Below are 24,977 nucleotides of genomic sequence, written 5' to 3' on the forward strand. Positions count from 1 at the left end.
ACTCCTAACATTCTGTGATTCTGTGAAACCCCAAACTGAGTAAATGCCAGACTGCTGATTCTGCAACTAGAGTAGGTTGCCAGATATATTCAGTCTGGTTCTCGGCTGTTTTCTACTGCTGGACTTGGCATCCACAAGACACCCATGTTTCATTTCACATCTTTTCAAAAAAAGGTCCTTGATAACTGAAGAAATATAAATGGTTATGCCCACAATCTGCCTTAAAAAGATGCCATTTCAAGTTTCAGAAGGACATACCAGTTGCACCAATCTACCTTTTTTTCCCCCCTATCTTTCTTGTAAACAATCATGCAGGAGTGGTAAGAACACTTTGTTCCTGTAAAGCACCACTCTTCTGAGAACGTCAACATCCTCTATAAGGAATAATCGATTAGGCCTCACACACCTGTCCTGGATAATAAATGTTTTATCTCAGTTTCAGTAAGGAGTCAGAAGTTCAGTGATTTGCTCAAGGTCACACAGGAAGCCTGACAGAGCTGTGAGTCTCGGCTGTCTTTCTCACTGTCATCCTACTAGATAAGCATTGAGAACTTTAGAGATACAGCACTCGGAAAGAATTACCTGTATAAAAGTCCATAAAGTAACAACATCTAGTGAGACAGCTGCCAACTACTCATTAATATTTTAGCAGTAAATCTAGTAAATCTTATTTCTTTTATGTGTTAGCTGAAGAAAAGACTAGACACAAATCAATTGTTTGTTTAGTAAGAGGCCACCAAACTAACACTGACAGGTTCCAGTTTTTTATATAGCTTCTAAGGCAACACTGATAGCCAGATAGAGCTTTTGAAAGGCTGGTAATGAACACTGCTGAAAATATAAGACCTTGTACGGGAATATAAAGATACATACTAGCCTAGAATTTACATTTAAAATTACACAGCTCTGAACACGAAAAACTTGGAAATCTTTCCTAATTAAGAGTGATGACTTAGTATGTTCATGTAGATGAACCAAAGGCTTCTGTTATTTGAGTTTCCAAAAAACTGCTGACATGTTAAAACAGTACAGCTTCGTCCTCAGTCTTTCATTCAACAATGACCATGGTAAAGACTGAGTTGTGTTGAATTTGTTTCAATAATTTTGGAATTGCAATAAAACCAGGTAACTTAAACAGCAGACACTAATATCACACACGGTTCTTGAAAGAAGGAAGAGCCTATATCTTGGGAATCTTACTGTTCACACCATAAGGGACACTTGTAGGACCCACCACTACTGGGTACGTTGCAGATTATGGCTACCATTGTTACGTTTTGTCACTGGTGTCTAGTGTTACCATTTTCTAAGCCCCTCTTACCTTGACTGCGTAATTGTTGAGAGGATCTTTCGCGTAAGAAGCTGGGTAGTAAACTGCATCGCCGGCCTCGCAGCACGGCTTGTCACTGGTTAGCCTGAAATCCGACCAGCTGTCCACCCCAAATCGCAACTGGTCTTTTTGTCCGGCCATGAACAAGTCTTCACATTTAAGTGCCAGCTTCTTCAGTGAATCAGCATGAAGGCTTCGGATTTTACCTACCACCTCTTCTCTGTTTTCAATTCCTCGATAAAGTGCTTGCCTTTGCGGCTTCTGGACACCTTTGCCCTGCTTAGTCTGCGAGATGCGTCTCCCTGTTAGAGACTCCATGCTGTTGGAACAGCGGTCCTTAATACTGATAGTGGTTAGGCTGGAAACACTGTTAGTTGCCGAGGTGGTTGCCCTTAGTTTTTCTGTAGGCCTGTCCAAGGAATCCCCTGACTCGTTGTCCAGTACCTTGAGCTCCAGGCTGATTGAAGAGCAGGCACTGCTTGCTTCCCAGTTGGTGTCAATGTCATAGGTGGGATTGGCCACAATGCACAGGTTGTTCTCCAGAGCCTGCTTCTGGAGATCTCTAGCAGTCGGCTCTGTGTTAGCTCTCAAAATTGTTTTCTTTGGCAGTGGAGGCGGTGTTGGCTGCAAGTTGTTCATTGTCTCCTGGTCTACTAGTCCTCCAAAGGCAATGGCATCATCCAAAGCTCCCTTCGGCTGCCTCGGCTGCTTGGGAGGTATCATAGCTGCTCTAGATTGTCCTGCATAATAAAATAATAGTAACAAAAGATTAAAGTACTTTGCATCCGCTTCTCACATTTGCAGGCTGCAAAGAAGTTTAAGGAAAAAAAAGCTGACTAGGACCCTGCCAGTATTTGAAGAAAATTTAAATACATATCTGAAAAGATGAACTAATTGAAAAACAAAATTACCAAATCAGCATCACATACAGCCAATCTTTATCTGACCTTGGCCTATATATTTAAATCTGTTACAGTGCTAGTGGTGCTAGCATTTTACATCACATAGGATTAATGGCAAAAAGTGCAAGCAAACAACAAAAGTCAGTTCTGGCACTGGCTGAATTCTAGTTTCAGTAATTACACCCCACCTCCTGTAATTCTTTCTGCAGTCAGTGGACTAGAATATTAATCTTTACTTCCTATTCAAATGTGGTAACTGTGAGTGGATGCTGTTAAGTGGCTTTGTGTCCTGTTTCTCTGAGAGGTGCCTTTCTCTGGCAGGTGAGGTGCCAGAGGTGCCATTATCCCTGTAATGGTCTGTAAAGCACTTGGGATCACTTGGATTTGAAATGTGCTAAAAAGGCTGAAAGCAGCATTTCAGAATGTAAAGCAGAAAGCTTCAGACACAAATAATGTAATCTAGATATTTCAGCAGTCACACTGGAAAGTCAGGATTGCCCTAGCAGATTCACAGGTGAAAACAAGGCAGTCAAGCCTACTTTCACTTCAGCTGACAACTGTGTTGCCACTGCTTTCAATGAGAGTGGGACCATATTTTGAGATTGCAAACCCAAATATTTTTTACCCCACAATTTAAAACTCACCCTCCAGCCCCCCAACCCTAACTTTCTCTAATACATTTCCCTTAATTCACTTGCCATGGGTACCTTTTCTGGCAGTATTATGTTCATAGATAACCTGACCTAGACTCAGCCAAGAGATTCCAACCAGCAGGTTACATACATGACAGCACGGGATTTCCACTGACAGACTGGTTTCAAACGTTCATGTGCTTCTAGAGAAGATAAACTTCCTGTCATGTGTTTCGGAAGGCTTTTAGAGAGAACAATTACATTTTATAACTGCCAGAGTCCTTGGAAATGAAGAACAAACAAATGACAATAAAAAACAGTAAAGAGACAATACAAATTATCAACTTGCTGCTCTGAGGCAATTAAACAGTTGTTACTCATATCAAAATGAGATTTTTCCACTCTTAATAATCAACTGCTATTTTCAGAGAAATGATTTTGTAAGTTTTCTACAACTCCTATGAGGTTCATTGACTATCACGGTAAGGTACGAAGCCAGTTTTTACAGTTGCAGCACAGCAGACATGAAACAGATGCTCTGTAGACTTGCAGCTGTGCATCTTTGCCAATAAGGGAACAGCAAGTAGAAAGACACTATGACTATTTGACTATTTATAATATGTGCTGAATCCTTGTAAAAAGAGGACTGAACTGGAATGCTGAACCAAACTGGGGAGATCTCAGACTCAGAATTGAATTACATCACTTCAGTCCATAATTAATAATAAATGACTTTGCAGTCCACGAAAGGAAAAAAGATAGCTTCCTTTACACTCCGAGATACGTTGTTACAGTTTCTATGAGTACTACAGAATCTAATCTCTTGGCTAGGATGCACAAAAACCTGGAACACTGGCTTAGAAATGCTGAAAAGGACTCTTTAATTTTCGAAGATCAGAGGACTGTTTTTTTAAATGTACCCACAAACAGAATAGCCTTGGCTCTTGAATTTTTAACAAGCTCTCCCCTTTCAATCATCTCAAGGAGATGACACCACAAATGAAAGTTCTATCTCTATCTGTTTTTTAAGCTCAAGAAACCCTCAGAAGAGCCTTATGGATTTTGTGATAAGCCTGGATACTCCAATGTTTAAAGAACTGAATTTTGAGCAGGAAATTTCATTAGCTCTGTACATGCCTGAACATCAGGGAAGATTTCACAGGACTGCTCCCCTGGGTCATCCCTTTTTCAGCTCCCACAAAATAAAAATGTTCAAAAGCTAGAAATATTGCAGAATCCTTGCATCTCTTTCAAATCATCATCAAGGTTGCTTTAAAAATAACTCCCAGGGTACCCTCTACTGCTCCTCTCTGATCATGGTAGTGCTGTGAGAGTACTCTGCAATAGCAGCTCTTCCTCCCACCATTCGATGCACTGCAGCATCTAACACTGGTGCCAGTCGAGCAGTACAGGAACTCTGTCAGAAAGGCACCTTTTCCAAGACAGAGTGTGGCACGATTCAGAGTCAGAAGCAGAATTGATGTCTGCATGCCAGACACACACATCCAGATACCACAGTCTTTGGCTTAGTCCTGCGACAAATTCATTGCTACTTCCTATCAGATTTTCTCACTCATCCAAAGATGTGCCGTCTTCCACAACTGCTTTCTCTTACAAAAATCTGTGACCTATGTACTTGTACTAAGTACACAACATTCTGTGTTAAAGATCACTTGCCTATTTTCTCATTTTTACCCTCTTCCCCACTACACTAAAATAGCCTGACTGCCGGGGTTTTGAGAAAGGCTACTATTTCAGGAGGCAGTTTCCTAATGTGTGTTGCTTGTGTGACTTGCTTATCCAAGGACAGCACAGATGCTAGAGGGAAACAGCAAGAAAACAAATTAGAGCAGGTTAGAGCTAGACGCACATCAAGCAGTAGCAGCAGAATTCCTCTCCATGAAAGGTAAGATTTATAACAGCATTTCTTCTTGATTCTCTTATTTTCTGCCTGCTTTAATGGCCCTGTCCTCCAAAAGCCATTCACATAGAAAAGAGCTTTGCAATGGCAACCGGTGACTTTTACTTGTTGCTTTTGCATAGCTATTGGAACTGTGACATCAAAACATAGCTGAAGTCTTTTATAACCAGAAGCTGTCTTTGCAGATGTCTGGTGGGGGTGGCAGGATCCAGAGAACTGCATGTACAAGTCATGATGTTGTTACTTTTTCAAGCATTCTCAGCTGAGGAAAATGAGTCTGTAAAACATGTCATGTTACAGTATAGTTTCTCCCCACAGGAACTAATATTCCATATTGAAATCTATCCATCTGTAGTATGTGTTTGAAAAGCTTCATATCTGGACTGTTTTTATGCTGACTTCTTAATGCTGTGCGTTTTTTCCATGACCATTGAGCCAGTCTTTCCAGCTCAGCTTTCCCCAAGCATGATGTGATCCTGCATGTCCCACATGTTAAATTAATTCTTTATTAAGAACAAGGTTATCTTAAATTTTGTCCCTGTCAAAGACATAGGAATGTTCTTTTTATTGCTTATCATTTTCTTCTCCCCTTGCATGTTTAAAACCCATCATTTCATTACCAATGGCACAGACTCTTCAACATTACAAGGCTCAGCCTGAGCCACACTCTTGGGAAGCAACTGGAAAGGAGAAGGAGGCACAATACTAGGCTACCACTTACAGAGATCTTTGAAGTGGCTTCCAGACTGTTCAAAAGACAGAAAAAAATAAACTCTTTATAGACAGCTTTCTAGAGAGCTTTAAGTAATTGCACAGATCAATAACATCTTCCATTATAGAATCTCATTACACTATTTAAATATTAATATTAAAGTCTCCAGACACCATGCAGAGGTCCGAAACTCTAAATTATCCCCTATTCAAAATTTATTTTTCCAAGTAACTGCTTTATCATCAGAGTTTGCATTGCAACATGTTTATGCCAGCTAATGCAACTACCAAATCTGACCCACTGAGCTCAGGTTTAATTCAAATTTATATTACATAAGCATATTTTTCTTAGCGTAATAACAGCCACAATTATTGTTTAGATTTCTTGATAGTCCACGTGTCTTTTTTTTTGTTTTGCTTAGAGCAGATCAGCAGTGTACTTTATCAAGAAATTACACAACTGTGAAGGAAAATTCTTCTTTAATTGGAAAACAGCTAATGGTGAATTAGGCAAGCCAAGTGGGTGAAGATGTGAATTAGAAAACAGAGCTGAAAACAATACTCTAGTATTCACAGTAGCAACTAGACTATGGCCATTTTTGCTAACTCTGTTCTGAGTTTTAGTGACCATTAGAGTACTCCTTAATACCTAATCCCATTGTGCAGGGATTTAGATGAATGAGCAGGACCCAGAGGGCTAAAATGGCCAAAATGACTCTCACCTCTGGACATTCTCCAACTTGTCACATCAGTTTGACAAAAATTTCACACTTTGTATTGCCAAGAACAGGAAAAATTAATAATCACACATGTACAACATGGGTAACCAACCTTCCAACACCACACCTATCAAAACCTCAAGAGAAATAAAATAAAACCTGTGGACCCTCTATGGTGGAGACCAGCGAGGAAGAGGAATTTTGAGTGGTTCTTATGTGTCTGCAGGAAAGGCCCTGTAGATAGGGCTGAATCTTGGGAGCAGTCCAACAGCGTTGGCTTTTGCTAGCCTGTTTCTCCCCACAGCCAGGAATGGAGCCAGATGTCCCAGTAATGTCAGCGCATTCCCATTTCATGTTACAAAATCCAGTTATGAAGGCTGATGAAAGAATTCACCAAGTAAAATCCACAGGTCAGCCACCTCCACTCTACAAACTCCCCCTCTCTACCCTTGTCCTAGTACATTTTTCTCCCCTTGTTCCTGGATATTGATCATCCTTTGCAATCTGCATTTTTACTACAATGCAGAGCCTGAAAGACTCATCTGTATAAGGAGCAGATCAATTATACTGATCTTTAAGACCAGTACGAAACACATCAGTCCTTAATAAATTCTTATCCTGACAGGTGAAAGTAACCAAACCAAAAGCATAAAAGGGTCTTCCAAGCACTGCAGAAGCAACCATCACACTTCAGAGGCCGAATTCCAAACGTAGGACATGTCCAACACTATTCTATAGAATTATTCAGTACACAGATTTACACAAACGTGATCGTTAATCCCGTATTATACTCAGTTGTTTACACATTACTTTAATAGATAAAAATCTTACTAGAATAATAATATATATAACAGACAGGAAAGTTAGTATTTGTTAACTAGCATTCGTGATGCACCTCTCGCACAGACTAAGCACAGAACGTCAGTGAGATGGGTACAAGTACCAGGTAAATAACTTCAGATGCAACAACTTGTCCGCTTGACAGGTCTTGCTATTGGCCTTCCATTACACCATGTTAAAGGTATTACCTGCACTAATTATATACTGTACAAAATGCATCACACTGATACTACAATCACTCTCTGTCACTCAACTGTCAGTTTTAGTCAACAACGATTTCATTACCTTGTTTACAGACAAGCTAAAGCACACCGCCCCGTCTACCGTACTGACTGAGGTGATACTCCATGGCAGATGCTGTGATTTGTTATTTTTCTTTTTCCAGTGTCAGCAATCCTAAAACCTAGAAACACAGCCTCCTTTATTTTACTTTTTCTTCAGCTGTAAGGAGAAAAATGGCTGATAATAAGATAACCCATTATTTTTTAAATGATACCTGGATTAACTTCTGTTAGAACAAGGGCACACTTTAAATAAAAGTCATCCAGGCTCCTCCTTCCACGTGTGAACATCTGTTTCTGCATCTAGATTCAAGTGACAGCCACTGGAATTTGTTAAAACTGTTGACTGCCGATACCAAAGGTATCTCTCATCACAGCTCTACTCACCACAAGAGCATCCACACCATGATCAAGCCAGGCTCCATTTCTTTGATAATCAGAACAAACTCAACTTCTTGAAATAGTCACTATAATGTGCCCATCACAATACTTGGCATTTTCAAAGCTTTTTCCTTAGAGCCTGTACAATGGTTTTTTTTAAACATTCTTCTCAAAACTGCGGTCACCAGGGCTCGACTACAGCCATGGCAGCTGCAGGGTAAAACAGATACACATAACCTCTCTACTCAGACTGAGGTTCCCTCCTGTTTGTATGCCCAGGAACACATTGGGCTCTTTTATCCTGTCATCGTGGTGGGACCTCAGGTCTCTGAAAAGCCCCAAGTCTTTTATGTTGGATCTGATTCCCAGAGAAGAATCCCTTTATCTTGTAAGACTTGCCTGCATTCCTTTTTATCCCTAGATACATGATTTTACATGCCAGATGAAATAACAAACACAGGCTATACTTTGTACATGAGCTATTCTCAAATTTTGCATCTGCAATTTGGTTCTTGACAAATAATCGCTGGCAGACTTAGAGGTGTGATGATGGGACACCTCCTGTGGGAGCAGGGGAAGGCCAAAGCCAAACACTTGTGAGGGCAGTACCTGATATAAACCACTACCTGACTGCAGATGAAAATTTACCAAAGCTTGCCATTATTGCCGTAAAATTTCATGTGTCATGTCACAACTGAAGATTAAACGTTTAGCAAAGGATATAATAATACCTGCTTTTCAATAAAAGCATAGAGTATGTATTGAATTAGTATTTAAAAAGGGAACACTGTGTGTTATGCTGCAAATGGCAATATTCACATGCTATATTTTATGAATCACAAACTGTAGCATGTAGTTATAAAAAGATAACTGTAGATGCAAATGTGACATAACTCAATTATATCAGATGTTCTTGAATTATCCTTTCTGTCAGTTACACACATCAGTATTTGTTAATTCTATAAAACCTATGATTTTTCTGCCCAGGTGTTGCAAGATGTGAAAACAAGCAGGAGTTATTCTACATCCCTACCTAGTAATCTTTTGAGAGCTGCCTGAATAACAAAGTGAGGTTGCTTGAATAAACCAGGAAAAGGTTTGAATGGCAGCCAGAGAACTCAGTGCCATTTAGGGTAGCATTGTGATTAAGAAGCAGCAGCAAGCTTGCCAAGACAGACCAAGTCAAGCCTAAAAGTTAATTTAACTCTTTCATGCATCAAATTTCTTTGATAACAGCAAATCTGAAAGGGACCCAAGGATGAGGAAAAGATTTTGCATAAAATGCTAAGGCGTTCAGTTGCACGTGGTTTTACAAAGGAACATTCACACACAGGAACAACACTGACAAAAACATGGAAGTGATCACAGAATCACAGAAGCACTGAGGTTGGAGGGGACCTCCTGAGATGGTCCCATCCAATCTTTCCTGCTCAGACAGGGTCACGCTGGAGCAGGCTGTCCAGTTGAGTTTTGTGTTTCTCCACAGATGGAGACTTCACAACTTCTCTGGGCAACCCGTTCCAGTGTTTCATGTTATTTTATTACATTTCCCATGAGTTGACTACTTCCAGCTTGTGAGTTGTTGTGGGAAGTACAGAAGCACATCTAACTCTGTGCAATGAAGCAGTTGCCATCAGGTGTAACATCTGGCATTAAAAAATTGAGCTAAATTGAGTAAAGATTTAAACAGAAGATTCATAGTATCATTACTTCAGCTATGAAATGCAAGTACTCCCTTGACTGTATGAGCACTCCAGCCAAAAAATAGCAATCTCACCATGAGGAATAAGTGATATTTCATACATTAAATCATAAAAGGATCAAGCTAAGGTATATGTTGGTCTGCTTAGGAGCATGGGCTGTAAATAGTTTTGACGTAGCTAGATCTACTGCCTGAATTCTACCTGTAATGTAGCTATGACCTAAATATGGACAATATATAGCTACAGATATATCTCTCAATGAACTGAAAGTAATTCATTAGGTCTTTGAATAATTCCACCATAAAAACATGAATCTTAGTTTTCCTCTTTGAAGTTACAGTTTCTTGGTAGATGTTAGTATCACTCTTGGGCAGGATATTTTTTTCTCTTCATGCTTTACAGACAATACCTAATTAATGTTTCATTAGCAGAATACATTAAGTTCACCGCTAATTCACATTTAAGCAAAATATGCAGCTATATCACTAAACATCTAAGGAATGTATGCACCTGAGGGTTTAAAGTTTAGTCCTTGATCCCTCAGACCTGCGTGGACGTGCCAATCCCCCGTAACTTGTGAGCCATCTCAGTGCAGTTCACTCTTGTCCAAATGCTTAGTAAGTTGGTACACTTACAGGATAGGAGCCTGACTGAAAAACACGTATTCAGGGATTCTTGAGCACACAAAATGATATTTTTTGTTCTATTAGAAAATTTGTCTGCATATCTTCCTAAATCCACAGCACTTCAAAATGCGTTAGAAAATTAGGCTGATAATATTGGTATCATATATTGGGAGATGCTTATTTGTCTTGCTCACTTATCTTCCAGAGAATCCCTGCACACATATATATTTTTATTACGAGTCAGGAATTCAGTGACAGCTGAATAGATGGTGCAGAACCTTCAGGACACTCATATCAAACATTTCTGGAGGAGCAAAAGTAGACTTTCAGCCTAGGATAAGAAAGATTTTAGGCAACAAAAGATGACTGCAGATATTGTAGCAGTTAGTGACGCTCTAAAACAAGAAGTCCTGTCTTTTGTTGAAGTTTGGAAAAAATATCGAAATCTGCTTTCTGTTTCTAAAAAAATCAGGTAATTTGTTCTGTATTGTAAACCTCCGCTTAAAATGCCTCCAAACAGATAAATCAGTATATATTTAAAAAGTATTTGAGATCTTTATCATTAATGTCAATTTTAATAGATTTTATAGGAAAGAAAACTTCTGACTTTGTTGAATCTTCATTTTCTTGGTTGTGTATCTCACTGAGACAACATAATTTTATGTTTTATAAACTAAAAATTAAAAATTTCTCTTTAAAAACTAACCATATGAAAGTGTCTTCAGCTGTTCAGAAGACAAGGTTCTTGACAGCCTGGAGAAGTATCCAAAATCTGATCTAATTTAAATTTCCTATGAGAATGCACTTACCTAAATTGCTGTATGTAGCGCTGCAAGGATTTAAGTCTGAAGAATTTGAAGCTTCTTCCTTTTCTTCCTCCCCTTGGGGCACACGGACAGATGAGACCGGTATGACCGAGGCACTGCCGCCATTGTCCTGCTTCACAAACACGGCTCTAGGAACACGAGGAGACAAGTCCTCCAGTGTCGTATCATCGGGCACTTGACTGAAAGAAATAAAACAAAATCACCTGGAGACCAAAGCTGGGTACTAGATCCTGCTGGCAAAATACCAGACCAGGCATTAAACCTCTTCAGGACAAGGAATTAAATGGTAAAAAGACTAAGCTCCTTTCACCCTCCTTTTTTAAAAAATCAACTTTCTACAGTATTTGTTTTCCCTGGTAAGAAACAACTTTTGACTGAAATAGTATCATGTAAGAGTTCCTGCCTTTTATACAAAAGGCATAATAAAATGTTCTCCAGCTGACTACAATCAACATACGTCTCCATATATATGCAGGTATGATTCTGCATAATACATGTAGGACTCAGAAGACAGTAACAGAGTTCAAGATACTTTTTACCAATCAGACCAATTTTGCTTTAATCAAAGATACCAAGGTTTAGCAACAGGGCTGTTAAATTTTAATAAATGTATAAAACTTTCATGATACATTTTCATATACTGGTAGAATTTTGGGAACTGACCCTTTGGGAAGCAAACCAGTAGCTCATCTAAGCCAGTAGTCTATTTCCCATATAAAATTCTCCAGGATTAAAAGCCATCTGCATTGGGCCAGTTGCAAAAGGCCAGGAAGACACTGCTCCATGCTTGCTCTTAGCTATGAAGTCTTAAACTGTGATGACTTATAGCACAAAACTGTGAAAACCATGGATTCAGTTTGTTTCCATGGATATATTTATTGCAGTATGATTTAAAAATAATGCATTTTATATATATACATATATATGTGTGTGTATATATATACACAGACATATACGCATATACAATTTATATATATATTTTTATATATATATGTAAAAAATTGTTCAGGTTTATTAAAAAAATCCTACTGAAAACATAGAATCAATTCTCAATAATCTGCCACATAAAACATGTCAGAGTAAAAATATTCCTGTGCCTTTACACTCTCTCACTCACAGAAACAAGAAGTCATTATAGGCCACATCTCAAGAGCATATGTCCTATTCACTGCTTCTCACTGTTACAGCCTGATCAAATAAAAGAGCAAGAATTTAAAGTACTTGTGACTTCTACAAGGGATAGCATTTCCTTCAAAAGATGACCACCACATATTTATGTACAAATACTTATTTTTTTGTGGTAAACATTTAAAACTTCATATAACTTCTGATGAACAGAAAAAAATGCTTTTTTAAAATAGGCAGAGCAGCTGAGTTTCTATAATAATTCCTTATAGTGGAAAGATATCCTCAAAGAGTTAACATAAATTATAGGCATATGTCTCTATGCCAAAGCCAAAATACTGAAAACCATGATACACAATCTTCTAGCAATCCCAGACTACAAAGATTAAAACATGCCAGTACTTCGCATAACACAAAACCCCACATACAGTGCATCACGCACATGCTGTTTAACTCTCAGACTCATGAATTTTAACTGCAGGCTGATAAAAACAAACTCATTAGAACTTGTTAGTAAAAGAGAAAAAATTTGCATAAGTTCAGAAAGATATAGTCTTTAATCAGCATAAAATTTTTTGTTCATTTTTAGTACCATGCACAGGAATGGTGTGGAGAACACTGCATGTGCCATAAATATATTCACGTTAAAGCGTTAACCTAATATAATTTCAGAGAAAAGCATACATAAAATTGAAGCAGTAACAAGGCTCTCAAGATGATGAGAAATTAAAGACCTGTAGTTGCTGTAAATCACATACCTGCATTCCTCAATAAGAATGTTTTCTTTATTAAGTACATTCTAGTAGCTTTACAGCTCTGACATTGCAGCAAACCAGGAATTATCATATCTCAGAGTAATATTTTAGTATTGATTGGTGAGGTACAGAACAGACTCATTCTCCAAACTAAACACATGCAAGCACATCCACTAAACCTAAGCTCAGAAGCATTTTGCCAAAGTAAACCAATAGCTAGAAAGGAAGAAAGAAAAAATACCAACTCACCCACTGTACTCACTCACACAATTCCCCATTAAAGGAAATTCTTTCAGGGCCTTCTTGAGTCTTTTAATCATGTCTTGAAACTCTGGCGAGCCATTGATTCCACAGTGTTCTGATGTGCTACAAGTTGTGCAAGCTGTGAGCAACAAGGCTGAACTCTGCACAGTGATAAACCTACTGCACCTTCATGTTTACCTTAGGGGGTTGGTCCCAGGGACTTGCCAAAGCGCCCCAGGAAACCGGTTAGTTACAGCCCTGCCTTAACTCTTCCACTGCCTTGGTGGAGGAAAAATAGTTCAGTCTACTCCCACTGTTTTGGTATGACAACTATGGTCTTAGTCATGTTAATTAGTTAGGGAAAAACAGGTTCAAATTTCCAGAGGAGTTAAGAACTTAGACTAATCTACTCTTAAAAGTAAGTCACTATCTCAAATCTGTATTCCAACCAGTTTTACTGTCTGAATCCAATACATTTTAAATCACAGCAATTAGATGTCAGGCCATGAAATCTGTGGGGAAACGCTTCCCTGTAGCTAAACGTTAAAGACAGAGATCAAGCATACATACGCTGTGCAGTGACTCAACGAGCAAAATGCCAACCCGTAATCAGCGCCCACAGAACACAGAAGGAACAAAAAAGGAAAACATCCTCACTCGGTGAGCTACTTAGAAGAACCAAATTCCCAGTTGCTTTGCTTCATGAAATAGTCTAAAGAGTTAAAACTACTGGTTTTCGAGAAAAGTAGAGCAGCTGATAAACAAGCAGTTCTCCCAGACTGGAGCCATTAAGGTCTGATAACTTTGTATCTGCTTGGTGATAGCAAGTGGTACTTGCAGCTATCTCCTTATTTGGGATATTTATAGATATTTTGCCAGGACGGATTCTTTGATGCCTTGCATAAGAGCTCATATTTAGCTTTTACCATAGTGGGCGCAGCCTCCTCTGTCCAAGCCTTTTTGTTTTCCCTTTATTTCAAAGGCAAGCTTCATAGAAAATGAATTACCTTGGAGAACTCTGCTCCTCGGGCACATGTGGCTGAAACTAAACAACTATGCAGTTAATGGAGGAAGCAGCCCTTTGCACAGAGAACACATTTGTTTTCCTAAGAAGCTGAGATTAGGTGCAACAAAAAAATTTGCCATAAAGATGACTGTCATTCAGATAACATCCCACTGAATTCCCATATTTGTCATTCACATGTGCACAAGCTCAAAATTGTTTTAAAAGGTTCTTTTAATTTTGTTTTGTTTTTTCCCCTGCAGGGACAAACGCCCCTAACTCCTTCCCTCAGGCTCCTCTCCTTCAGTTTTTGGAGGGTAGTCAAAAGATGATGTGGTGTAACCTGCCTCGTCTTTCAGGAATAGTAAGAATCCAGAAAGCAGGCTGCGCAGTGTGCTAACTTCTGTACGGGCAGTGGAACCTGGTGACTGTATTTTCCTCTATTCAGAACACGCCTTCTCAATTAGAGTGATTAATAAATAGCACTGAATATGCGGGAGATAAAGTGGAATATTTATAAGAAGTGAATTAGGGTCAGGATCTAGAGGTCAAGCTGAGGAAATAGAGTTCTATATAAGACAGCACATAAATCCAAGTGGCAGAAATTAGTGACAGAAACACAGAGAAAAGCTGAGGCTCTGATCTCCTCCCTGAGTGGACATCAGCAAAGCAATAATCAATGCCAGTCATAGTTTGAGATGAGAGAGCCCGACATGGAAGACGACTTGGTTTTACACAGAAAATGTCTGTGGAACTTATGGACATATTTAGTATATCCCTCAGGCCCTACACTTTCAAGCTAAAAAAGCTGATATAGATTGACTGAATAACACTTGAGGAGAAATGCAGTGAGGTTAATGGCTTGAGGGCAGTCAAAGGCCACCTTACACCAGAACCTCCACTCAGAGCACAGACCACTTGATTTCTGCAAAACACTGAGCAAAGGTGATCAGAGCCCGGGTTTTTATCAGAGTACATTATGGGTACAGAAAAGCCATTCCAGTGGCTCATGTGGTTCAGTTCCTCACCACCACCATCAGCCAGAAACAGTCACTTGACAGGAAAGTGAAAGAAACTTCTCAAATGACAATCTGAATTAACCAAGCCATAAAGTTTATTCCTAATTTGTATCATTTAGAAGTTGGCTTAGTCCTGAAGCATGAGAATTTATACCCTTTAATAAAATATCTTGTATAAAGCGATGTTTGCATGGAGATAAAGGAATCCATCTGATAATCCATTAAAGACATCCTGCTAAGCTGTTTAGTGTCAGTGAAACTTGATGGCAATGAGTTCCACAGACTAACTGCACATTGTAAAAAGACATTTTCTTTACCAGTTTTAAGTTCTCAGTCTTTCCATTTTACAGACTTAGAGAAGTTAAGAACAATACTACATGATTTACCGTTTCTTAATCTACATTTATAAAATAGTAAATGGTAAAAATCCCTTCGACTTCATTCTTTATCAGTCCTTGGTGCTTACAAATTTTCACATAACACGTTACCAAACTTCATGCTTAATGAACATGCATCATTTCCAATTCTGTTAGCACAGAGGTGTTCTAGAGAAGCATCTCACAGAAGTTTTCCATTGATGAATCAGGGTAAGATAATTAGTTACTGCTTTTAAAAGCACTGTTGAGCACTGCTGAGTAAGGTAAATAAACTTTGCTGATATCTAGAAAAAAACCAAATCCAGATAGATGTGGGGAGAAGGGGAGTGGATAGTTCCACCTGAACTTGTCAGGTGAGAATTCCTCCCATTTCAGTAGACTTGTCTCACGCAAGAATTTTCTTTTCAGCTGTAACATCCTTGAATTCTCCTCAACAGTTTATGCAAGCTACGCTTAAAAGGGTTCTGGAGTCAGGTGAGAGCCTTACCTTAAGACTTATACAAGACATCCTCTAATCTGGGAAGGACATTGTTTTAAACAGAGGCCTACTGTGATTTAGAAGATTTTGTTCTCAAGCAGATCCTGAACAGGTGTGAAATATGCAGGATTGCATCAATGACAACGCGGAAGTGGAATGTGGCAGCGGTGGTTATTCCTGTCTCTGGATGTGATCCTGCACTTAATATATGACTACATTTTTGAAGAACAATGATTGCAGTTGTTTTATCTCTGTATTCTGTTACAAAGTTCATATTCCTCTAGATGTACAGAACACTCAGAGTAATTTCATGGCTCCTGTCCTGCAGGATCACATAGCCTTAAAAGAACCCAAATTGCTAATGTAGTAACTGCAATAGAGAGACATGCTTTTTAAGAAAAAACAAATATTTAAAATTTATATATGCACATACACAATAAGCATTTCGCTCCTTTTGGAAGCAAGATAAAACAACAGGATAGTGATCTTCCATAGCTATGGAACAACAGAACTCAAACATCTCGATTACTAGCTTAGTTTCAAATTCTTTTGACTAAGTTAATGTTATTTTAGAAATTAGATTGGTAATCCCAACTTTACCTATGAAGAAATGCTTTCTTCCCTAAGCCAGAATGGAATGAATACACAGACCTCACTAGTTGAAGGAAATATTTCAGTAAACACAGTTTTATCTGTAGTTCATCCAAGTCTGCCCCAAAGATCCGATAAAGGAAAGTTATGGCTGACCTGTAGCTGGGAAAGTAAACTATTCAGTTTAACACGTAACTGAAATGGAAATGGCTGCGCACAAATCAGTTGTACCTTGATTTACTAAGGCACTGCCGTCTAAAACAGTGCCAAAGGTTTTAGTACAGCTCTGGTGTGGTTTATGAAGACAGGGAAGGAAGGATCAGAAGGCTGTGCTGCAGTTTTCTTTTAGGACATATCTCAATCTAAAAAGCTGCTACTGGGTATAAGCAGTGATCTCTCAATGAAGGAGAAGAGAAACCTTTATCTTGTTAAACTCCAGCAGCAACAGTCTGATCCACTAGATAACAGAGCCTTTGAAGAATCTTTCTTAAAGCCCCTGTGTGTTCCACACTGTGCCACACCGCGCTCATCAATCACGGTGACTCAGGCCAGAAATATCACGTTACCTTCTTTAGGGGTCAATTTTCAGTTCTGCCTGGGAACAACTGTCGCATCATGTGCTACAGTCATTCCAAGAAACCTGATTTTCATTCCAATTTATGATAATGCTCACATGACTCCTGATTTTTGGTCAATTTAATACATCAGCATTTGCTAGCTCCTTCTGAACCATCGTATGTGCATCCTGGCACCAAACAAAGAAACAACCACATGGATGAAACAATACCAAGTCCTTTTGTATAACAGAGTTTTCAGCTTTCCAAAGAACTATTTTGCAAGTGCTGTTCAAAGGGAAAACCTGCCCTTTCTAGTCATAACTTCAAATATATTCAGCCTTGTTTTGTGGTTATGTTATCTATCCTTAGCAGCTATGTTACATTGCAAAGTAAGGGAATATTGTATCTTTATTTAATTTGCTTTCAAGACCCCCCAGTAATCTGACATTTTAAAGCTTAGCTTATTTTCCAGGTCATCAGTTTGGTTTTTCAGTGAGCTTACAGTTGTTGGCATCCTGAGTTAGAGAAGTGTCACGTTCAGTGATTGCTATCTTCATGTCTTCTGCTTTCCTCTATGCCTCTACAAGCTTAACTGAAGATTTTAAATGTTTCCCAAGCATCTATTTCAGCCTGAATGCTAACCTGAACACACCTGAACACACCTGAAGAGTTAACACAAAACAAGTATAGCACTGTCTGTTGTGTCTCCTGCTGGTGCAAAAATGGAAGTTGACAGCCCTGGAGTATTAAAAACAAAAGCCAAATGTCTTAAACTAACTTATTTTTTTGCACTATAAGGTTTCACTCAGTCTTTTTAAAAATATTAAGAATTAAGTAAAAAACCCAAATAACTTAGGGCATCAAATTGCATCAAAGTAACTGAATGCGATAACTGAAGGATAAAGACATCCAGATGCCCAGTGCTCCCACAACATTTTTCTCAGAGCCTCAGTGTATTTTCTCTGAAGTTTCTAGGAACCATAGAACAATTTTGTTAGAAAGAAATTCCAGTTTTAACGTTTGGAAAATTCCAATTTTCACAGAGAAAACTGTGAGATATGGTTTTAGCCAATAGCACTGTGACTTGCAATAAAACCAAAGAGTAAACATGCTTTTTGGAATAAGTGAATAGGATAGGACAGAATGACCAATTGCCTTCAATAGTAAGGGCAGAAGATATTCCAGTAATAATGCAAAAATATAACCAGGTATAACAGCACCATCTCCAGGTAGCCCAAGAACAAGTGCCAACTACGACCGCAGCTGTAGGCTGGTTATGGCCCCTTTACCACCGAGATCAGCGGCCGTTCCTTCCGGACTGCTCTCCCTGACAGATCACAGAATTGATCTGGCTGAAAAGTAACTACAAAGTTGTTTTTCACATGGATCACTTCCCCAGTCTGGTTCACCGCAGGCAACCACATGAACTGTCTTGCCAGCAGAAGAGCGGGAAACTGAGGAGGTGGGAGCAAGTGAATCTCCTGATTGCAATGTACTCAGTAATGCTGCTAACAAAAGTGTTGGTAGAGCTAACAGAAAAAATGGGGGTTCCCCCAGAGGGAGGTTGAGAGTACAAACTTCTCCCATTCTTTTTAACTTGCTCTGTAAAGCTGTTACCCCATTTCATTTAGGTAAATCTAGAAAGACTGGACTCCTGTTAAGGGTATTCTAGCCCTTGGTACACTCCCCACTGTCTTCAGCCTTAAACTGCAATATGCACTGTAACTACAGGGACACCCCTTTTGTAATCACCCACCCCCCGGAATATTGTGGTACTGTACATCTTGCAGAAATGCTGAATGCTTACAGCTCCTACTGACTTCAACAGGTTGTGAAAGTGCTTAATGGTTCTGAAACTGACACCACAATTTGTACGAGGAGTTTTTCTAAATCCTATTTGTTATTTTTTTCCCTTTTTTCCCATTTTTTTTTTTAAATTTTTAATTCTTGACCTGAAATTGCAGTTCATCCAAGTTTGCAGAAACAGACAGCACACCAAGGCTTTGGACACCATCCTGTCTTGTATTTGTGGTAATTACTTCAGATTTAAATTGCAGAAACCAGCTTTTCATCATAGTATGATAAAACCTGTCAACACCTGACATTACAAAACCCAGAGCTGCCCACGTCTGACAAAAGGCAAACAGTCTGGTACGCAGTCCTGATCTTCACAAGAATGCTGCATCAGTGTTCCCAAGATGTGATATAAGAGTGATTTAATTACACTTGGTGCAAATGGTCACTCTTGGTTAGTTTAAGTTATTTTCCTTTAAGGCAAGCGGCAGTTTGGTAAACTCAAACTATGCTCACAAAGAGATTTCTATTAGTTTAAGCCAACTTTAAAAGCAGTTTAACTCAAAATCACTGCAACTTTCTTATACAGACAATGAAGAAAGAAAAACAAAGAACACTGCCATGATACGTTTTCTTAGGCTCACACATAGCTCAAGCTTTACAAAATTTTTGATTTCCTTCCACTGGGTTATTGTTACAATGAATTAAATAATGCAAGTTTGAAAATGTTTTGGAATTGGTTTGTGTAATAACATCGGAAGACACATTCTAATACATCAACAACTGTGGTCTGTACTCGGTGAGATGCACACTATGCCCACGTGGCTGCCTGCAACAAATGTCTCCAGCCCGCTTAGGTTATGCACTGTCATGAGCTCTAGGAACTCAGTGGTATGTTGAAAACAATGCGCATCTGGAAAGAAGTACAGTTCTTTGTGCCCAGAGACAGCCAAAATACCCCTATGTACCCCTGATAAGGGAACAAACAGACCTTCAAGCCAACAGACAGACCTAGAACATTCAGCTACCATGAACTCATGGGAGTAAAATAAAGATCTACTGGCCAAATACACAGAAATTAGAACAACAAATCATTTTAGTAAATTGTGACTTAGAAAAAAAATTTAAAAGGTAATCACTGAACAGACTTGTCAGGCAGAAATGGAGCGACCAGCTCTACCAAATCCAATGCAGTTAGGGGACAAAGTATATTCATCGCTAAAGATCGTACAAAATGGAGATGGATTATTTTATAGATAATTTAAATATATTATGACTTTTTTACATGGTTTATTTTGGGAGTGCTGCAGTGATATCGCAGTGTAGCATCAAGTTAATTAGCATCTCTTGTATTCTCGGGTAGGTGAGATAAAGGTTAGCACACCACCTTCTATGAGTCACAGATATTTTAAGTCCTATTATACTTTTCAATAGTTGTCTTCTATTTCTGCAGAAGAATTCGTTAGTTTCCTATAACTTAAGAACACTGTCCTAAACTAGAAATTCGGGAAAACGTATCTGATTCAAAGTGACATGGCTATGGTGACAAATTAGTGAATCTGCAATGCAGAATCCAAATATCTGGTACTGTTCCTTATATTTTTTTATCCTTTCTGATATTCAATATGCTTTCATTTACCAAAAACAAATATATTTTGGAAGAAATACATTTAATGTAATAAAACTCCTTAATTTCCTCCTTTTTCAGCAGTATATACGGGATAGTTCAAAACTGACTAAGTGACTAAAAAAGATAAGCAGGTTACCTGGGGATTTTCTTGGGAATCTGAGGTGGTGAAGAATGGCTTGGTGTTTTCTCTTCAGAGCTCTCTGGAGACTTCTCCCGTGTTTCTCCTTTGTCTTTTGCGAGTGCTTCAGCGATAGCAGACTCCGCTCCACTCTTGTTTTGATGGTCAGCCTTTGGTTCATTTTGTGCTGGTTCACATCTATACATGAAAACGATGGATGGCTTCTCACTGGAGTCTGACTTTGCCTCACTGAACCAGTGATGACGTTGAACCGGAGGAGGAGGCAGCATGTGTATAACAGTTCCATCAAGACCCACCAGTTTTCCTTTCTCCCTGTCTTTCTCTTTGTCTTCCTCATCATCAGTTTTCCTGCGGCGGAAGAAGCTCTTAAATGATATCCAGCGTTTGGGTTTTGCATCGGCAGCTCGGCGACCTTCTGAATGAAGGATTGACTCGGCCTCTGTTGACCTGGTGGGGCTGTTTGGTTTGGTCCAGTTGCTGAAATGCCTTTGCAACAAGTTACTTGCATGATAGGGTGAGGAAGTGGACCGTGGAGGAGGAAATGGCGGTGCTTGCTCTGTTTTGGGACTCGTGGTATTTGAGGTGGCTCTCACTGGCTTTGGAGAGTGAGTGGCAAGTGGCTGTGAAAGTGAATCTTTCTGCATTTTGATGGCAGTGTTTTCCACTGTCTTGGATGACTCTGTTTCAGACTGAGACGTAAACAGAGATTTGGGTCGTACCAGGGTGTTTTTAGTAGCATCTGCATCAGGGGGTAAGGAATACAGTTCTTCTACGCTGCAAGACTTGGGCCCAGACTGAGGCGTTTCTGGAGGAGACTGTGGAGGCTGGATAGAAGCCACAATCTGTGAAAGCACCGTGCTTGCATTCTCTCTACCGCTGCTGCTGCTGCCAACAGAAGTCTCTGGTGTTAGGTCTGTTTTTGCTGCAGGCTCTTGTGTAATATTTTGAACTCTTGATGGGGAGCTGTGGTCAGAACTATGACTTCTCTGTGGCGATATCTGACTTTTACTGAGACAGCTATTAAACTCTTGGACCTTCTGAGCCACAGAACCCAGCCTGCATTCAGAGCTATTAGTCACCCCCTTTGCTTGGGAAAATTCAGTGGGTTTACTTCCTATGGCTTCAGTCATTTTGCTTTCTGTTTCTATTTCTTCATAGGTGTGACTTATTACACTGGTAGTTTTGTCTTTGATGGACAGCTCTCCACTGGTCCCTAGAAAACTTTTATAGATAGCCAGGTTATCGTACGCATTTGGATTGATTACAATAGGAACTTTAACAGCATTTTTGGAACTCTTAGCATAAGTGGGCTCATCGTGAATGATGATAGGGAAAGGCGGCATGCCAGCATTGTTGTAACTGTTGAATTTTATCTCAGATAAATTGGGAGACTTCACTGGGATAGTTTTTGACGCAACGTTCGTGGCTGTAGGTGAAGTAGGAGCTGATTTGTGGCTTGTTTTCCTGGGAGGAACAGAAGGTCCTGAGCTGTTAGTGATTAGCTCCACCTTAGGTATCTTCTGCCTTGGACTGGTACTAGAAGTCCACACTTCTTGATACCTGATTGCACTGGATTTTTTCAGATTAGCATTTACTCGTACAGGTGATGCTGCAGAGGATGTAATAGGTGTGCCTGGTGTTACTGGTGAGCTTGGGTTAGATGATGCATTTTTGGTTTCTGAGGTTTCAGGCCGATTCTCCTTACATTCATTGGTCATGGCAGCTGATACATCTACTATGGTATATGGCTTGCAAACCGGTTGTTCCATATTCACCACCCTGTAAGGTTTAGCTTGCTCCTCCACAGGCACCAAGTTTATAGTTACAGCTTGACCAGCAACATCTGAAGAACTTTTATTCTCTTGCTTATCCGTCTGCACAGCAATTTTGCCATCCTTCTCTTCCAGTCGAAGTGCAAGGACTGCCTTGTGAGTTTCTAGACTTTTCGGAGCATTTTTAGGAGCTTTTGACGCATCCTTCACTTGTTGATTATCACAAAGACTCTCATATTCTGCTTCAATCAACTTGAGGTCCTGAGGAGTACTAGGAGACAACCCTCCATTACAGAGCTTCTGTGAAGAACTGCTGGTTGTTCCAGAACGAGACTCTTCTGTCAAAGAAGAATCAGGAGATGTAGAATCAGAAGATACCATGCTCTGCATGCTCTCTTGCCCATAAAGAATCACGGTCTCCTCCCCATAACCATTTAAAATTTCATCATAACTGTCATCATAATCTACTGCACAGATCCGCTGGAGAGACTTGTTTCTGAGGGGCACGGTATTCCATTTTTTGTCGACACAGAATGGAACAGGAGAGAGGGTGTTAGCTCTAAAATTAGCAAAGCGAGGTTGGCCCCTCATACGAATTTCCATTGCTAGCAACTCTTCATCACTTTCATCCCAGCTCTCATGCTCTTCTTGCATGCTGCCAAAAAACGTGTCATCCTCACTCTCATCCCCACTAGAGAACTCTGGATAACAGAAACGTCCACCTTCATTACTTATTACTTCAGTGCTTCCACTCAGAATAACGTGCTTACTGTGTGAATCCTTCATTCCACCCATCATGCAGCTCGGAGGGATCTTTCTTTCTAATGATCGTTTATAACAATTATTTATTCTTCCCAAGAAGGTTTCTCTCGAGTTCATTTCATTTCCAGTCAGCTGAGGTGTGGTATCTAAACCTGCAATCTCCTTCAAAACCTCTGTCAGTCCATTATTATTGTTACTTGGTATCTTGCCTACACCATCACTGTTGCCATAAGGCCTATGAACGTGGCTATAACCTTCAACTTCTTCTTCATTATTATTGTTCAGTGGTTTTTTGTTCAAGACGGCTTTGTTTCGGTTCCAACTTGCAGGCACTGATTTATTCTCACAATGATCGAGTGTGCCGATTTCGCCACATACACTCTGTCCATCTACTACCATCATGGTGGGTTTCACAGCTATGGTGGGTTTCTTAGCCACGGGTGGTCGGAAATTCCCTGTATTTCTCCCACGATGGCTGTTACTTTGGTTTGCATTGGTTTTTAGATTTCCTTGCGAGAGGGTTTTTTTTTCAGGTACGGGGGGTAACTGATGCAAGCTTTTGGGCTTGAAGCAGTTCTTACATTCACCAGGTTTCCAGACGTGTTCAGTGAAAGTGTTGCAAGCAGACATTGTCCCAGAGCTCTGCGCCTGATGCTGTGCTTTTCAGTGCATGGTAAGAATTTCATCCACGTGTTTCCACGCTGTTCATGTTGTGTGGTTACTCTGTTTTGAGCAGCAATCATTCTGAAACACAAAAGAGAATGAAGATAAGAATGGAGAAAAAGCAGGGTAATCATTACATTTTCTACACTATGAATGAGCTTGGAATAATCAAGTAGCCTTTCGCTGATGTCTTAGCACTTTTTACATAAATTTACAGACGTACGTAACTGAAATGCAAATATCATTCTTCTCATACATAAAGAACTTTGGCAGCTAAGCCCTGTATTACTGAAAGCAGAGAAAGAGAGAGAAGTGGCAATAACTGAGAATTTAGAATAATTCTCTTGACTGGTTCAAGACTATTGACCTTTAATTTTGCCCAATGAAACAAATGCTAGGAAGAGGATATAAACCAGAAGATTAGTGCACATTGCTTTCAACATAACTTAAAAATGAGACAGGAAAGTAAGAGCATGGTTTCTCTCCTAAATGCAATAGAGAGAATTTGTTTTAGCTTTGAATGTGAATGAGCTCAGCTGAAGTGACAAAATATCTTCAAGCAATTCCAGACTGCCATTTTAGCTCTTTTTTCATCAGAGTCTAATTATTACTGGACAGGTATTTTGTCTGAAGGCACAGGCTGGATTCCTATCCTGGAAAAGCCAGATAAAAATGCTGGGGAAACCTTTCTAGAAAGTCACTGTGTCTCCTCCTTTAGCTTACAATAATGGAAATAAACCGTTCTTATATTCTCAAAACAAAGCTATGGATTTTTAGTCCCTGATTTGTTTCACATGTAGCTTTTCTGTCTAACTGCCCAGAAATAACAACTGAAAAAGAAATGAAAATCTCTTTCAAAGTGAACCTTTCTATTTCCTGAAACAATCAGCCTTAAGTAAAAACTAAACACGAATCCGCTGTGCTTTATAGTCATTGGAGTAACCAGGATTTTAGAGTTTCATCAATTAATGCCTGAGGATTTTAAGCCTTCTAAGCCAAATCCACAAGTCTGGTCTCTTCATCACTGTTGCATAACTGAAATTATTGGAGACATTTTACTGAGGTGAAAGAATCTGTACATCCACTGCTACTTCTGTAAACACAAGCCTTGAAAATCAATTTTCTGTTCTTACAGGCTTCAGGTGAAAATATACTTGCTGATCACACAGGTACAATGAAAGGGTATTAATAAACCC

At 39.5% G+C, this 24,977-nt stretch overlaps 1 protein-coding gene across 1 annotated transcript; it reads right to left on the minus strand.

Annotated features, from left to right (window-relative positions):
* Window positions 1–1,306: 1,306 nt before the first annotated feature.
* On the minus strand, window positions 1,307–23,748 carry LOC104539507 (pseudopodium-enriched atypical kinase 1-like). Its single transcript, XM_010183051.1, has 3 exons — window positions 20,582–23,748; window positions 10,856–11,052; window positions 1,307–2,070 (listed from the first exon to the last, which is right to left on the minus strand). Exons 1-3 carry the CDS (start codon window positions 23,746–23,748, stop codon window positions 1,307–1,309), a joined length of 4,128 nt encoding a protein of 1,375 aa, XP_010181353.1.
* Between the last annotated feature and the right edge of the window lie 1,229 nt (window positions 23,749–24,977).

This window comes from Mesitornis unicolor, unplaced genomic scaffold (assembly GCF_000695765.1).
Source record: "Mesitornis unicolor isolate BGI_N332 unplaced genomic scaffold, ASM69576v1 scaffold45294, whole genome shotgun sequence".
NCBI classification, from domain to species: Eukaryota; Metazoa; Chordata; class Aves; order Mesitornithiformes; family Mesitornithidae; genus Mesitornis; species Mesitornis unicolor.

Bases quoted from the DNA above. Each gene is read 5' to 3' on its own strand.
- LOC104539507 (XM_010183051.1), bottom strand. From the start codon at position 23,748: ATGTCTGCTTGCAACACTTTCACTGAACACGTCTGGAAACCTGGTGAA. The intron at 11,053-20,581 runs GTAACCTGCTTA...TATTTCTTTCAG, and splicing joins ATTCCCAAGAAAATCCCCAG to TCAAGTGCCCGATGATACGA. The intron at 2,071-10,855 runs GTAAGTGCATTC...TTTATTATGCAG, and splicing joins CGCTACATACAGCAATTTAG to GACAATCTAGAGCAGCTATG.